The sequence below is a fragment of the Cricetulus griseus genome, chromosome 8 (assembly GCF_003668045.3).
Source record: "Cricetulus griseus strain 17A/GY chromosome 8, alternate assembly CriGri-PICRH-1.0, whole genome shotgun sequence".
Classification (NCBI taxonomy): Eukaryota; Metazoa; Chordata; class Mammalia; order Rodentia; family Cricetidae; genus Cricetulus; species Cricetulus griseus.
In genome coordinates, this window is record NC_048601.1 from 61668749 (window position 1) to 61686878 (window position 18130).

General features: G+C 37.5%; 1 gene segment (V, D, J or C); it reads right to left on the reverse strand.

Annotated features, from left to right (window-relative positions):
- Positions 1-16261: 16261 nt before the first annotated feature.
- Positions 16262-16871, reverse strand: LOC113838865. The segment is given in 2 exon segments: positions 16262-16653; positions 16823-16871. Coding segments are annotated over 2 exon segments (441 nt in total).
- Between the last annotated feature and the right edge of the window lie 1259 nt (positions 16872-18130).

Consider the following 18130-nt stretch of genomic DNA (forward strand, 5'->3'; position numbering starts at 1 on the left):
AATGGTGGGATTTTACATGTGTAGACAACCACTCTTTAGGAGGTAGATATCAGACAGTGTGAGAAAGACATGCACTCAGTGACTGATAATCATGATGGACTCAGGGTGGTGTTAGAAATAATATGTAAGGGGATATGTTAATAAACTGATTAACCTGAAAATCAATGACGAGAATGATTCTGAAATATGTGGTAACAGTGTTTTCTTTGAGGGATTCATCAAAGACACTGCAATATAGATAAAATGTATTTACCAGGCCATAATAATGTCCACTTACATTGATGTATTATTTCATGTACTAACACCATATGTGTGTGCTTTCATTAAGCAAAAAAAAATCATGCTCACAAACATATACTAAACTATTTCAAAAGTGACAGAAACTTCCTTGAAAAAACTATTAATATGCTAATGTTTTTCATTTGGTATTATGCTCAATATTACTGCAACTTGTGATTATATTTTAAGAGAATTTTTTAATGTATGTGACTGCTATACCTGCATGTTCAACATATAGATGATTGGACCATAGAAGAGATTATGAGATCCCTTGGAACTGTAGGGGATTCAAGCCACCATTGAATGCTGGTATTCAACCTGGATCCTCTGCAAGAACAAGAAATGTTCTTAACTCCTGAGCTACCTTAAGTCTACCCCCTGAAAGTTCTAATTTTATGTGGGTTATGTTTCATTTGAAACCATGCAATCTCATTTATACTTCCCCCTCTTTCCATTATCTGTCCCTACACCTACTTCAACCACATGCTGAATTCCATAGTCTATTATGAATGCAGAGAAGTATAGAATATCCCTATGAACCATGAATATAAGGAGTGGATTTATTCTCTACACAGAGATATAAGTGAATTTCTTTTAACCTAAGTCAGGAAAACAGCTGGTGGAAAACAATCTTTGTATGTACTGTACCTGTCTCACACATGAGGAAATCAGCAGGGAAGCCCATCTTATTTCTTAATCTTCTAAAAGTAAAACTTCACTTGCAAAACTTTTGTTTCTGTTGTTGGATTTACACAGTGTCTGCACACTTTCAACTAGCTACCTCTACCTTCACTTCCTTCAAGAAGTTTTATTCTGAAATACAATTATTCAAAAATTTTTATTCAAAAATACAATTATTTTTGAACACAAAACATGATACAACATACAGAACTGCATCAATTCCTGGGCAACCTAAATTAGTCCTCCATCACAGTATCCTGGAATACCAATTTTCAACATATTCCTTTATTTTACTTTGAATAAAAATATTGCCTTTTGTGAATGGGTTACATTACTCAGAATAGTTTCTTCTACTTCCATCAATTTGCCTGTGAATTTCGAGATTCCATTGTTTTTCCACTGAGTAGAATGTACCACATTTTCTTTATCCATTCTTCAGTTGAGGGGCACCTAGTTTGCCTCCAGGTTCTACAGATTACATAAATGTTGCTATGAATATAGTTGAGCAGATGTCCTTGTTGTATGAATGTGTACTCACTTATACATGAATTTTAGATATATAACAAAGGCTTACCAGCCTACAGTCCACACTGCCAGAGAAGCTAGGGAACAAGGAGGACACTAAGTGAGACATACATGTTCCCCTGGAGAAGGGAAAATGGACAAGATCTCCTGAGCAATTTGGGGGTATGGAGGCAGGGAAGAAGGAGTTAGGAGAAAAAAGAAGGGGAGAAGAGGATGGGAGAGAAGGACATTTAAGATAAGGGAGACTGAGTCAGGGGAAAAATACAGAAGAGCAAGAAAAGATATACCACAATAGAGTGAGCCATTATACATTTAAAGAGAAATCTGGCAATAGGGAAATGTTCAGAGATCTACAAGTTTGACCCCAATTAATGATGTAAGCAATAGTGGACATCCTACTTTAAAGGTCCTTCCCCAATAATGAGATTGATGAATACATTATATGCCATCCTAGAACCTTCATCCAGTAGCTGATGGAAGCAGAAACAATACCCAAAGCCAAACACTGAACGGAACTCCTAGAATCCAGTTGCAGAGAGGGAGGAGTGATGAGCTAAGGGGTCAATACCAGGATGGTTACACCCACAGAAACAGCTCTCCTGAAAAAGGAAGGGCTCATTGTCCCAACACTGATAGCTGGAAAACCAGCATGGGACTGATCCAGACTGATCCAGAACATGGGTGTCAGTGAGGAGTCCTCAGAAATCTTCCACTTGTACTAGAGCACTACTTATCCCTAGCATAGGAATAGACTTTGGGAGCCCATTCCACATATAGGGATACACCCTCAGCCTAGACACATCAGGGAGGGACTAGGCCCTATCCCAAAGGGTATGAAAGACTCTGAAAAGACTGTGCACAGAAGGCTTCAACCTCTCTGGGGAGCAGAAAGGGTACAGGATAAGTAGGGTGTTTTGGGGGCCAGGAGAAGGAGTAGTGGAGGGAGATGGAACTAGGATTGACATGTAAACCATCTTGTTTCTAATTTAAATTAAAAACTGAAAAAATAAGCCATACATGCATAAAATTTTTAAATAACACACATTTATCAATTTTTGTTAGCTTCACCCCAAAAGCCATGTGCCTTCAAAGACAGAGATATAGTAGCTGAGCACATTTGCCTTCCCAATGGGAAATAGGTGCATAAATTAAATCAGTTTGCTGCCTTTCGTCAGCTTTCTACTTGAAATCTAGGACAAGTTATTATATCTGATTTATGGGACTCCCTGAATTCATTACCCATGTTGTCTAGAACACCTTTGACACTTTGACATAACAAAACACTAGAAGATTATATATATATCATATATAATATATATATAATTATATATATATATATAATTGTTATAGACTTTTTTGAATATAACACATATTTACTATAGTCACATGGGAATGGTGGAATCACCATCCTGTCTTCAGCTGCTTTTGTCCTTTATGCAGTTACAGAAAAATTTAAAATAGATAGAAAAAAGGGAAAGTTGAACTTTATTTAGAAGCTATGAAACACAAGTAGGTTCTCCAAGGAAAGCTCAGCAGAAGACTGCATCAAACACAGTCTGTAAAGGAAAAATGTATTGTCCCATTAAGTAGTTGTCCTCCTCCTATGTTCTTTTTGTTCATCTCTGATGTACTTACCATTCATCCAGAATATCAGCAGTCCCTGAAGAAGGCAAAATGCCTCAATCTTCATATTTGAACTAGGAACCATTGGGAGTCAAGGTAAGACTACAACTGAAATTAGTGTAACTTGCATAGATGATTCTCATTAAAGAAAAGATGCAATATAAAAATATGAAGCTGTTTTAAGAAAAGCCAAGTATTTCCTCTTCCTGGGATATCCAGGCATAGCTCTTAGGGTCCTCCTTGTTGCCTAGGTTCTCTGTTGATGCGGATTGTAGCATAGCCTTGCACATATTCTCAAAATTCCTATGATGTCCTCCTCAGGATCTGTGCCCAGTTCAGAAAATATTAATCATAGTTCTCAAGCATCCTGCTGCACAGCATGTCACAAAGATGAGGACTCTGGCCATCTTAACCCATTATCTCCATGCACACATATTCTATTCTTTTTTGCACAGAAGGATGGCTTAAGTTCCTTGAGTGAAACTCAACCCTGATACCTTTGCAGAAATATTGAGAGACTCTGTCCCACATCCACCAAATTCTTGACATTATGACTCTTCTGAGGTAAAATTGGAAGTTTCCTGACAAGGTGAAAGATGTTTGTTCCTCTATTTTGCAGATCTTTGTGAATGAGACACAGGTCTTTGACGGTAGTAACTGGCATTATCTTCAGGTTTTATGCTGCTGATAGTGAGAGAGCAAGTGGTTACCAACCCACTGCAACTGACATGAGGTTTGACTCCAGAAATAAGATTGAATGTGGCATAAAACAGGAGCTCAAGATTTTCTCTCTGCTTCTGCTGGTTCCATTCAGCATAAATGCCTTTAGACATGAACCTGCATGTGATGGCAACCCTTTTACTTAGAAGCAGCCAGGCAAGGTAGAGACTTAGTTTATTGATTCAAAATATAGAGGAAGCATGAAAAGGGATAGAAGTTAGTAAAAATGAGATTACAGAATATCCTCATGTTACATACATTGTATAAAAGATAAAGATTACAGCAATGAATAAGGAGGAGAAGAAGGAAGAGGAAAGAAAGGATAGAATGAATGAACAAAACTGGGAAGGATGGAAGTAAGGTTCTAGCACATTTTCAAGGAGAAAAGTAGAATGGTAATGAAGAAATATAAGAGGAGAAGGTGGAGGAGAGAAGAAATTAAGAAGGAAAACAAGGTTCTCTTTTAAAGACTAAAACATCCTTGAGGGAAAGGATGCTACAATCAGTCCTGAGTGCAAAATGTGTGGTACACTGGAAGTTTCCATAGTCCTAGTTTTGAGATACCAACTGACCCACAAAGTGTTTGCCCTACAATGTGTCCGACCTTCAAGATGTTCTGGGGAAATGGCGGCTACAGCTTGTGGGAGTGGCCATTCAATGACTTGTCTAACTTGAGGCCGTGACAGAAGAGGGAGACCATGCATGACCCTGTACAGATAAACAGGAACCTCTAAATCCAGATGCCCCACAGACTTAAGATAGAACCAAAATGACTAGCAAGAAAAAAGTCTATGAAATAATCCATAATGTATTTCTGCCTTACTGATAGATCAGTTCCTAGCCCAATATTTAGCAGAGAGGCTTCCTCCATCAGCTGATGGTAGCAGATGCAGACACCTATGGTCAAACTTTAGGTGAAGTCCAGGGAACTCTTGCAGAAATGTGGAGGATATGTAGGAACCAGGGAGCCAGGGTCCATGGAAACAACTAAGCAGGGCTAAGAGGGGCTCACAGAGACTGAATCTGAAATCATAGAGCCTGCATAGGTTTGCACTAACTCTGCTGCATACATATGTTGTGGTTTTTGGCTTGTGGAATTTCTAGGACTCCTGACAGTGGGAATGTAGCTGTCTCTGACTCATTTGCCTACTCTTGGAACCGTTTTCCTCCTACTGTGTTTCTTTACACAAAACTGAGATAAGGTTTGTGCCTAGTATTACTGCATCTTATTGTGAGGTGGTTGATATTCCCTAAGAGCCCTGCTCTTTTCTGAAAGGAAATGGAGTATCAACGGCTTGCTTGGAGAGACTAGCTGAGGAGTTGGAAGGTGTGAAAGGAGGGAAGGCTGTGGCTGAGAGGTATTGTTTGGGAGGAAATTAATGAATAAACTAAACTAAACTTGATTAAAAATGATCTAGCAGCTTTATAGGAGCTCTGTCACTTTCATGGTTACAAAGAGGATCCCTACAGGGACACTGAAGACAGGAGTTTTCACTTGAGAAATGAGATAAAATGAAATGGCCCAGGTTTTTATGTATTGTACCAGGCACATCCTAGTCCCCATATATTCTTTACCTGGGAATCAGAGACCTAACCTGTAGGCTTTTGCTGTAAATTTCTTCCTCTTTTTAATTCTTTAATTACTACATATATATATTCCCAATCCCTTGCCCTCCCATCATACTATTTTCCCCACAAACCCCTCCCCAAATCCATCCCCCAACTCCTCCACAGGGATAGTGAAGCCCTCCATGGTGGACCATCAATATCATTTAGGGGAGGGCCTAGGTCCTCCTTACAGTGTCTGGGCTCCAATAGTATCCTTACATAGGGAATGGTCTCCCAAAGTCCATTTGTGCTCTAGGGTTAAAGACTGGGTCCACTGTTAGAGGTCCCATAGACTGTCTTGGCCTCCAACCTCGCACCCACATTCAGAGGGTTTGTTTCGGTCCAATGCTATTTCCCCTGCTTTATGAGTAGGGTATCCATGCTCTCAGTAGGTCAGGTCAACTATTTCTGTGAGTTTCTCCAGCACAATCTTAGCTCTTTGCTCAACCCTCTTCCTTCTACACAACTGGATTCCAGGGATATGGTTCAGTGCTTAGCTGTGGGTGCCTGTTTCTGCTTTGAATAGATACTGGATAAAGGCTCATGTTAGTCTTTTTGACACTGGGTTACCTCAATCAGGATGGTTTCTTCTAGTTCCATCCATTTTCCTGTGAATTTTAAGATTCCATTGTTTTTTCCCACTGAATAAACAGTAAATGTACCATTGTGTAAATGTACCACATTTTCTCTATCCATTCTTCAGTTGAGAGGCATCTAGATTCCTTCCAGATTCTGGCTATTACAAATATTGCTGCTATGAACATAGTTGAACATATGTTATTACTTATGAATGTGCATTCTTAGGATAATCAAAGGAGGAATTGAGGGATCTTGAGATAGACTGATTCCCATTTTCCTGAGAAACTGACATACTGATTTCCAAAGTGGTTGTACAAGTTTGCATTCCCACCAGCAATGGAGGACTGTTCTGTCTCCTGCATAGACTGTCATTGGTGTTCTTGAATTTAGTCATTCTGACAGGAGTAAGATAGTATCTAAGAGTTGTTTTAAGTTCAATTTCCCTGATGGCTAAGGAGGTTGAGCACTTTCTTAAGTGTCTTTCATCCATTTTAGATTCCTCTGTTGAGAATTCTCTATTTAGTTCTTTACTCCACTTTTTAATTGAATTGTTTGTTGTTTTGATGGCTTGCTTCTTGAGTTCATTGTATATTTTGGTGATCAGCCCTATGTCTGATGTGGAGTTGGTGAATATCTTTTTGCATTCTGTGGGATATCGTTTTGTCTTGCTGACTGTGTCCTTTGCCTTACAGAAGCTTCTCAGTTTCAGGAGGTCCCATTTATCAATTGTTAATCTCAATGTTTACGCTACTGTTGTTATGTTCAGGAAGCAGCCTCCTGTACCAATTCGTTCCACATTACCACCTATCTTCTCTTCTAGGAGATTTGGTATTGATGAATTTTGGTTGAGGTCTTTCATCCATTTGGACTTAATTTTTGTGCATGGAGATAGATACAGATCTATCTGCAATCTTCTACATCACTGAATCCAGTTATTCCAACACCCATTATTGAAGATGCTTTCTTTTTCCATGGTATAACTTTAGCTTCTTTGTCAAAAATCAGGTGCTCATAGGTATGTGGGTTAATATCAGGGTTTTCAATTTGATTCCATTGGTCTACATGTCTGTTTTTGTGCCAATACCAAGCTGTTTTTAGGGCTATGACTCTATAATAGAGCTTATAATTCATGGATCATGATGCCTCTGGAAGTTCTTGTGTATTACAGGAATGTTTTGGCTATTCTGGGTTTTTTGTTTTTCTATATGAAGTTGAGTACTCTTCTTTCAAGGTCTGTGAATAGTTGTGTTGGGCTTTTGATGGGAATTTCATGGAATCTGTAGATTGCTTTTGGCAAGATTGCTATTTTTAATATGTTGATACTACCTATCCAAGAGCATGGGAGATCTTTCCATTTTTCGGTATCTTCTTTCTTTCTTTAATGACTCAAAGTTCTTTCTATACAGGTGTTTCACATTTTTAGTTAGCATTGCCAAAGATATTTTATGTTGTTAGTTGCTATTATAAAGGGTGATGTTTCTCTTACTTTGTTCTCAGTGCATTTCCAATATATGAAAGATATAGAAACAGAACACAGTTCTCTCACATGGACTCAGATCCCTTGCAGAGATTCCCACCATTCACTCTCTCATTAGTGGTATGGACTCAACTATCCCTGCAGTCCTTCCACCATGCTATCCCCCTATGCTTGTCTATTCACAGCATAAATCAATAATAACTCTGATAATAAATACCTTGGTCATCAATAATCCATTTCAATGTCCCCATAAACCAGGATACCACATCTAAAAGTTCATTGACTGTTTATCTCAGAAGATTTACTTATCATTCATGTCAAATACAAGCATGTGATTATATGTGTCTATATGTGATTATATGTTCTATATGACTTAATTCATTTAGTATGATTATCTCTCATTTGCAATCATTTTCCTGTATACACCATAATGTCCTTCTGTTTTTGGTTTAAAAATCTATCTGTTTATTTGGATATGAATAAACTTTAAAGTATAAAATTTCATAGCAAATGCCTTAAGTCAAAAATATTATATTGTACAAGGCATTCTTTAGCATTTATGCTTAGAGTAGTTGTTCAAAGCAGGGAATTAGAAAATCAGCACTAGAATAGAACATAGCAACAAATATCCTGTTTGAGAGATAGAGCACTGATGATATGAAAGTAGAAAAGAAAATAAGGGACAGGGTGTGTTAGGTGTGAAGATAAATGGGAGAAAAGGTCTAAGGAGCTGTGCAAGGGAAAACAAACATTAAGGACAAATAGAAAAACTATAAAATAATTTATTGTTTGATAATTTTCATATATATTCTTACTAATACATATGAATTTAATTTGCATTAGTCTTCGAAGGGCATTATGCTCATCCCAGAGGCAGTAAGTTGCCAAATAATAATCAATATACTATGTTAGTGATAAGTCCCTTCAAGATGTTGATACGAGGTATACTGTAGATCCTCCAAACTATATGGGTGATTATCACTGTTCTTAGCTGCTGTAATCCTTTGAATAAGAATATACCACATCAGCTGAAGTGTTTTTACTTGTTCTCAGTTTTTGTCACTGTACATATTGCAGGTATGAGCTTGTTGAAAGAATTATGTCACTGAGGGAAGCTTTGAGATTTCAAAACTATGCACAATTCCATTTTGTTCTTTATTTTCAGCTTGCAGTTCATGATGTTTGCTGTCAGCTGATACACTAGCCATCATGTTTTCTCTCTACTATCATAGGTTCTAACCATATGGAGCCTTTCTTCTAAAATAAGTCCATCTCTAAGTTTCTTTTGGTCGTGAAGTTATCTTAATAGTAGAAGACAAACAAACACAGTTCCACATCATGATTTTATGGTGGTGTGATGCTGTTTCTAAGAACACTATATACATTTGCCAAAGGATGTGGAGAAATCAAGTCAGGATTGACCAGGCAGAAGAGAGACCCTGAAGATTAGTCAACAATACAGAATTGTCTTCATGACTGTGAACCATGTGACTCACAATAGTGACCTTGAATGTAAGATATGATAATGTGACAATGAGTGGTACAGATGTTATGGAGTCACAAAACAGATGTTTAAATTAAGTTTAGTGATAGTTTCAAATTAAGTAACCCATTATTCTTGTTGCTATGACCCAAACCAAAGTTTGAGAAGCTCAAAGACACCAGAAACCTACATAGTAGTATTCTTTTGCTAAATGCATTTACTGTCAAGATGCCTTCTAAATTAGTTCCTTTTACACATAGATTAGTAAAGCTCTCAGTTCACCTTAGAGAAGTTTCTTTGGGTAACACATCGTGGCTAGCATAGACACACACAAATAGTCAAAGTGTACAAAAAAAGTATTAGTGGTGTGTTCAGTCTCAAACTGGGCATCTACAACATATCTCTTTTCCAAGACTCAGGAAACTTTACAGAATAGGGCAGAAAGAATGTAAGTGCCAGAGGTTGTTTATTCTTCCTTTGTGTTTTGTTTTTGATAATTACTTATTTCATTACCCCATTCAAGGGTTGGTTTATTAGATTTCTTGTTGAATACTTTGATTATACTCTTTGTTCTTTGTGTATTTTAGGTAGCAATTCCTTGTGGAATATAGTATAGGTACCATTTGGTCCGATGTCTCATTTACTTATTATTGTGAATTGTTCAAGATCGTCTTACAAAGTCTCAGGGAATCTCTCCTTCTACACTACTTGGGGTCACCTACTGTGCCCCAACCCTGACCTGGAAACATGTCCTCACTAATCCAATTTAAAAGGAAAAATCAAAACTAAATTTCATTAAAGGTTGTCACATTGAAAAGTGGAACATATATATGAAAAAACTATCCAAATTTACTATGGTCCTGGAATGAGGAAAAAATATTAAATACAGAGAGATGTATGTAGAAGCATTCCTGTTTAAGATGTGGTGCTGGCTACTTTTCTCATTCTGTAAGACACTGTGAAATCTCCTTCCTGCAGTGGAGCTGTCACTCCTATGAGCATTAATTCTCTTGAAAAGAGCCATTTATTTGAGGTTCACTGATATGTGTCTCTTAGGAATATATACACAGCCCATTGGGTTCATGAATTTAATCCCAGCACTTGGGTGTAGTCAGAGGCAGGTGGGTCTCAGTGAGTTAGAGGCTAGCCTGGAGTGTACAATGGGTTATTGGACAGTCAGGATTGTTAAACAGAGTAACTTGGTCTCCAAAACAAAACCAAAAAGTAGAATATATTCACATTTTGATTTCAATTTATACCATGTTGAACCCTAAAACAAGGAAGTTATGAAGCAGCCTTGAAACTTCAAGCATGAAGGATTTTGTTTGAGATTGTACCACCTTGGGAGGATATACTATATATAGATGACTGTAATAAACAGCCAGCCCCAACCTCACCCACTGCTCTAATGATTTCCGTGTGAAATCTTTTCCTTACCCACTGACACTGAACCTGTCCAAAACTACAGAAAATTGTTCAGACACCCAATTGATCAGGAGATATGTAGAATGGCCTCACCTCTGCTGGAAACACTGCAAGAAAGTGTTACCATCATTATGTATCAGATTCTTAATATACCTGCAGAAGATGAAAACCAACTCTCCAAAGATGGCAGACATGGAGAGTGCATCCTGAATTGTCTCCTCATCTCCAGTGGCTCCTTCAATAAGAGAAATGAAAATTTATGGACAAATTTAATGATACTTTATAATGAGTTTTCATCATTTATTTCATACTTATTAGTTACACAACTTTCATTCATATTCTAAATGTCTTCAACATAAAGGACATATATAAAAAGAGCATGATTGCTCATTAGAAATCACCTAGTCTGTCTCCTTTTGTAGTTGTCAGAGTTGGCACAAGATCATAAGATCTTCTCCTTTTACCCACTAAATATCACAGCCCATTCCTAAAGACTGGCAGTCTCACACATGGACAGAACAAGCATCCCAATCATCAGGGTCCCAGACACCCCCATCCCTTCCACATTCTCTTTCTTCATCATTGTTTCTCTCCCTATCAGGGATCCAGACCACAAGCAGCCTTGGTTGCTGAGCAGGGCATTTCATTCTAATAACCTGATATGAAGAATCCTGAGTAGTCAAGGCAGAGAGACTAGGTTTTGTCTTGGACTTGCCACAAGAATTCCACTCTAGGGAGAAATATGCAAATACTGTACTTGGTGCAGCTGTGTGTAATATATGAAGGGCTGATTTTAAAGTTTGCTTTTAAAGTGAAATGGCCTAAAGTGTCTCCTCTGTTCGTAAGAAAGTAGATACAGTCCATGCTACCTGTATCAGACAGCAGTTGGACTCTACTGTGAAAAACTTCATCTCTGTGAATGTACACATGGATGATCTACAAGGTCAGGGTTTGCCAAGATAGCACCACTAATCTGAATTTCATGCTGGTGTTTTATCTGGACAGCACTTGGGAAGAGAATGGCCAGCATTTCTAGGCTATTCTAAAGATGGACTCAACATCTGCCCTAGTATCTTAATTCTGAGGGCTTTTATTTATCAACCTTAGGGATTTCAGCTATTTGAAGGGGAGTCTTTGCATTAGAGTTAAGACACTTGATAGTATAAGGACAAACAAGAAAAGGAAAGTAAGTAAAACACAAAATGAAACAAAACACTGTCATTTACAGTGAAACCTAATGGCCTTCATTAAACAAGATGAAATCGGAAGGATTATTTCCTTAGAATATGAATATGAAAATTAATTGTAACAATGTAAGCAATCTATTGCCACTAAATACTCTACTGAACATTGCCATTATTTGTGTATTACATGTCTTAGGTAAACAATGCATTTGCTAACAAACATGACTAGCTGAGTTTGATATGCAGAACACACAAAGTCAACTGCTAAAATATGTTCTATGAGTATACTTAGACTATGTTAGACAGGAGCACACATGCACACACACATAGACACATACAACAAAGAAATGGCTACTTTTTTAAAGGATGGTCTAGGGACATTGTGATTCCATACACACAAAACAATTTCCCTCCAGATGTTTTGAGAACTCTATCCATGTCTCTTTTTCTCCTTATAAAGAATCAAGTTCTTTGTTTCAGGTTATTAGCTTTGAGCTCTTTATGGGTACTTCATTTGCTTATTTGGTATGTATGTTGTCTAAGCCAGATCCACCAATTCAGCGGGGTTACCTGAGCAGGGAATGGAGGATTTATAAAAACACAAAAAGGAAACAGAGACAGAAACACAGAATAGATTCAGGACTTCCCAAACCATTCCTTTCAGAACACTGGACAGGCACAAGTTTAATTTAGACCCTGCTTATATACAAACTAGAGGCAAAGCAGAACAAAAGAGTAGCATAGTCAATGGAATAGCTCCCTGCACTGCCTTTGCTTTTTTTCCTTATTAAAAATTTTATTGGAAAGAAAATTATTTTACATGTCAATCTTAGGTCCCTCTCCCTCCCCTCCTCTTCTAACCCCCCCCCAACTAATACCCTACCTATCCCATACCCTTTCTTCTCCCCAGGGGATGAGGCCTTCCATAGGGGATCTTAAAAGTCTGTCATGTTTTTTGGAATAGGGCATAGGCCAACACCATTGTATCTAGGCCCATGGAGTATCCCTTCATGTGGGATGGGCTTCCAACGTCCACTCCTTGAATGGAGGAGCAGCCAGGCTTCCTATCTGTCATGTGAGTCCTGCTAGCAGCAAGCTGCTTCATTCCCTGTGTCTGCCTTTTGGCTCACATCAGAAGCTTGTTAGTTAGATAATATTCTCTTTCCCATGCCCTTAATCAGAACTGTCTCAAGGGTCTGAGGGAAACTAAAACAAGCAAGCTTGAATGCTAATGTCTTAAAAGTCAGAATAGACTCCAGATGGAAAATGGGTCTCTTGTGGGCTCCCAAAATATGTGGAGCAGAAACAACTAAGGTTAGGAGCACAGGTTTATAGTGTTTTCTTTGCATTATAATAGCAAAAATGCAATCAGTTTTTTTTAATGTATCACTGCTATCTTTGAATGTGATTTCTTTATTCTTGATCTTAATTAAAACAGGTGATATGTGAGAAGATGTGGAACGAGGGGAACATTCCTCCACTTCTGGTGGGAGTGCAAACTGGTACAGCCACTTTGGAAATCAGTATGGAGATTCCTCAGGAAAATGAGAATCAGTCTACCACAAGATCCAGCAATTCCTCTATTATGCATACACCCAAAACATGTTCATTAATACAACAAGGACATCTGTTCAACCATATTCATAGCAGCATTCTTTGTAATAGCCAGAATCTGGAAACATAAAATTCTTTTTCTTTCTACATCATAATTGTTATTTTGCTGTTATTGATTTTAATGTAAATATCTAATATGCAGATGGGCTTAACCAACCCCTGAGAAAGGGTCATTCAATCACAAAAGGAGTTGGGCCTCATGGGTTGAGAATCCCTTTATGAGAGTACAACTTAGAATATAAGCTAGAAATAAGAACATTCAGTTGCCACTTAGAGTCTGTGATCTATTTCCAACCCAGTTTTTTAACCTCCATGTTTATAGTACTATGCATGAGTTACCTCCTGTGCAGTGACTCTCAAGTCCTATTAGAAAATATTTGATTACTTGACAGTAGATCTACTGCTGTTCAGGTGGGCAAAATTTTCTTGTAATTTAAGCTACCACATGTAGAATTCCTGAATATCTAAGATCATCATTGCTTTCATTATTGCAGAAAAAAATGAAATTTTCTTATATTAGGGAAGAGTCATATAGCTTACATCCACATTGATTATTATGTGTCTGATATATATTGTTTCCTAAGAAATACAGTCTTACTGTCATCCTGTTCTGTTGGGCAAACAAGACAAATAGCATAATATAACAGTTGTGAAATCTCTAGATTTTCCCTGACCAACAACTAATGATGCATTCATGCCTGTTACTAGGCATTTGCTTAATAATCCAGTTCTGATAATAGGTGTTTCTATCCATAGGGAGTGCAACAATGTTTTATTTATAAATTAAATTTTGTTTCATTACAAGATAATAGGTTTCTATGTGGCTGCTTGACATCTGTAAAATTTTTTATTCATTTATTTGTTTATGTCATTTGAGTTCCATATATATTCTAAATATCAGTCTTCTGCAAGAGGTACAGTTGGCAAAGACTGTTGCATTCTGTAGACTGACCATTCAATCAATTGATTATTCCCTTTGCTGTACAGAAGCTTTTCCAGCTTCAGGATGTCCTAATTGCCAATTGTTGATCTTACATCTTGAATAAATACTTTCTTTATCACTGTTTTATTGCTGTGAAGAGACACCATGACTGAGGCAACACTTATAAAGAAACCATCTAATTGGGGGCTTGGTTTAAAAATTGAGATGGTTCTTATATCATCGTAATGTCAGGGAGCATGCTGGCAAGTATGGCACTGAGACCTATACATCCTGACTCTCAAGCTGCATGGAGAAAGCATTGGGCCATGTATCTGTTTGGACATGCAAAGTCTATCCCTAATCACAAACCTATTCTATCAAGGCCACACTGATTCCAAGAAGGCCACGCCTACTACCACAAAGCCACACTCACAGCCAAAATTCCACAGACCATAATCCTTCCCTAGAGGCCATCAATTTGTGAATAGGCAGGAAATGTGTGAGTTTATGAAGATCAGTGTCTTTCAAAATGCTCAGTTCTATTGTTTCCTAAATAGTTCTGATCTACAAACCCATGAGTATATACATATTTTATATTTAACATTGTCTTCGATATATTTCCTCAGTATTTAAAAGAAATTTTTAATGAGAGAGATGGAGAGGTGACTCCAGAATGTTGTCCTCTGACTTCAACATGTGTGTCTACTCACGTACACACAAATACATATAAATATATAAACAAAAAAATTAAATGTCCATTTATTAGTTCTCTTTTGTCTCGTTGGTTTCTTTTGTTTGTTTGTTTGGTTGGTTGGTTGGTGGTTTTTAGAGACAGAGCTTCTCTGTGGCTTTGGAGGCTCTCCTGGAACTAGCTCTTGTCCCAGCATGGTCTCCAACTCACAGAGATCTGCCTGCTTCTGCTTCCTAAATGCTAGGATTAAAGGTGTCTGCCACCAACCCCTGGATCACGTTATTGGTTTCTTTATTAGTGGTTTCTTTTAATGATTTTCAAAAGAATAGAAAGAAAATGTTATATATGTCTCTCATGAAATTTTTTTCTTGGAAAGAAAAGCATTTCAAGCATAAACTACAGTCCAATTTCAGAGGAAAAAAATGTCTGTTAAGGAGCAAATTTAGAAGACAGGAGGATGGATATTCTTTTTAGATGGATGACAGAGGGAGTTATTTCTAGTTAGTGACTATTCTAAAAGAGAACAACCAGACAGAGAAGATCTGGAGATGAGTGAAGTTAAGAGACCACATGAAAAAGTTTATGGAGACCTCCAGTGAAGTATAGGGGTCAACAATACTTTCCTTCAACTAACATAATAAAAATAGACAATACCCCCCCCCAAAAAAAAACTTGTTTTTCTTGAGTGTAGCACTGGAGTTCAGTGTGATATTGAAGACATTAAGTTACCCAGAGATGCAGATCGCATTGAAAGAAACATGAAGCAAGTGGTATGGACTACTGCATGCTTTTGTTTGAAACCAACGGGTAAATATGAGGATTTCCTGTGTTGCTAGAATTAGTGAGACCTACAGTAGTATCCACTAAAACACTGCATCTACCACTTCTCTTCTGATTCACTTCTAATGTCATAGGCATCCTAAGACACTGGAAAATTTCAATTTCTCCGTAGTCATGAAGAAACATTAAAGAAATCTAATCACAGTGCTGAATACACTCAGATGAACCTATCACAAATCTACCTTAATAATGAAGGCAGGATAATCCACAGTCTGAGAAGCTCAGCACCCCAGTATGTAACTAATCCTAATATGCCAAGATGCCAAAGCTGCTTGGCCACTTGTAAGTAAACTTTTTTCCACAGTTATCACTACAAACTCAATATTACCATGTGACATCCAAGGTACATTTCCAGGAGAAAGTTTTTCTTTAATTTTCAATAAAATTGATAGAGGTAAAAAACATTCTATCAGACAAACATAAAAGTATAAATATGTAAAATATTAAAAGTAGGAAGTGTATATACACATGTACATACACACTTATACACACACACACATATATATATATATATATATATATAGATTCAGAAAGATGGATAGATAGATAGATAGATAGATAGATATCAAAACTCCATTGAGAAAAATCTGAGAGACTCTGCCACATAACACTAAAACCATTGTCCATATATCAATTCTAGGAGGAAGCAGCTGGGCTCTAAGTAGATAAAGGGTTTTTGTTCCAGTCTATAGCACTGTGTGAATGGGTAACTATCCGACTGCTGACAGAAGAAAGTGGCAACATCTTCACTCTGCATGTTGCTGATTGTGAGAGAATAAGATGTTCCTGACCCACTGCCACTGAAGCGAGTAGGGACTCCAGAAGCCAGGTTGGATGTACCATAAATCAGGAGTTTGGGTGTAGTGCCTGGCTTCTGTTGGTACCAGTTCAAATAACTGGTCCTTACACTTGAACTGGCACTACAGGTGATGGTCACCTTCTTCCCATGAGATGCAGCCTTGGATGCTGGAGACTGGGTAAGCACAATTTCTCCCCTGGACACTATGATCAGGATAAAGAAGAAAAGATACAAAATTAGTAGACATAGAAATACACAAATAAACTGATAACATCCAAAATATTGTAGAAACAAAATGAAAGGTAGTTTATCTTAGACACAAATTTCTCCAGGGAAAATAATATTAAATTCTGAACTCAAAACCTGTCTTACCTGTGACACTGATTAGCATGAAGGTGAAGATCTTCACCCCAATATCCATTGTGCTTTCTAATCTTAGCTTCAGCTAATTTCTACCCTTCTGAAAAGAACATCACTTTAAAGCAACTGTGAGATATTTGTGGTTTCTGAGTTTCAACTATGCAAATAAGAAGATATATCATTGACATCTCTTGGCTTGTATACCCTTGTAGTCCTTTATTAGGGCAAACCTGGGTAATCCAGAACAATGTCTACATATTTATAGACATTACACTTACAAAGAAGGACATTTCAGTGCTTTTTGCCCTCTCTTATGGTGAATAGTACTTACTCAGAATAATGCCCATGCATTTCTGTGAAGTCAGATTTAATTTGGTCTTCTAAGCAAGGCAAATTCTAGTAATTCATGGCTTATTTTTATCATGATAAATTTGTGTTGAGATTGATTGCTTATAATGTACACCAAGAATATTTAGAGACATTATCTGATGCATTGTTTTCCTTGAATCTGCTCACCAGAAACCTTCCCAATCCAGTCATAACTTGTACGTTAACTCATTTCCCTCCATTCAGAGATGGGACTATGAAAACAACAAATTGTCAGAGGAAAAGAATCCTGCTGAATCAGAGAACACTGTTTCTACACAACATTTCAGGAAGAGGCTTGTTCCCCCAGTTTCAGTGGGCTAATTGTGGGTATGGTCAGTGTCATTACAACTCTAAACAAAGTGATCAAAGGACTAGGAATCTTACTGTGGCCAAATGGATCAAGAAACTAGGATCTTCTTGATTTCTGTTATGATAGTGATTTTAGTTCTCTATCTGGTGATATGAACTAGACAGCCAATATGTTAGTGGTGCCCTCTTCTGGAAAGATGGCCAAAATGAAGAGAGTGTTTGGCATTGTCCAAAAATACATTCACAAACCTCAAGATTTCATTTTATTTTTTCCCACTAAATAGTAATCCATTGTGTAAATGTAACACATAATTTTCCATTCTTCATTTAAGAAGTACCTGGGTTGTTTTGGCTATTACAAATAATGCTGCTATGAACATAGTTGAACAGACGTTCTTGTTGTATGAATGTGCATTGTTTGGATATATGCCTACCAGTGGAATTCTTGGATCTTGAGATAGAATAATTTACATTTTCCAGAGAAACTGCCATATTAATTTACAAAGTGGCTATACAAGTTTGTTACTAACACCAGCAATGAAGAAGCATTACCCTTTCTGGGCATCCTTTCCAGCATTAAGTGACAATGGTGTTTTTGATTTTACTCATTCTTAGGGGTGTAAGATAGTATCTCGGAGTTGT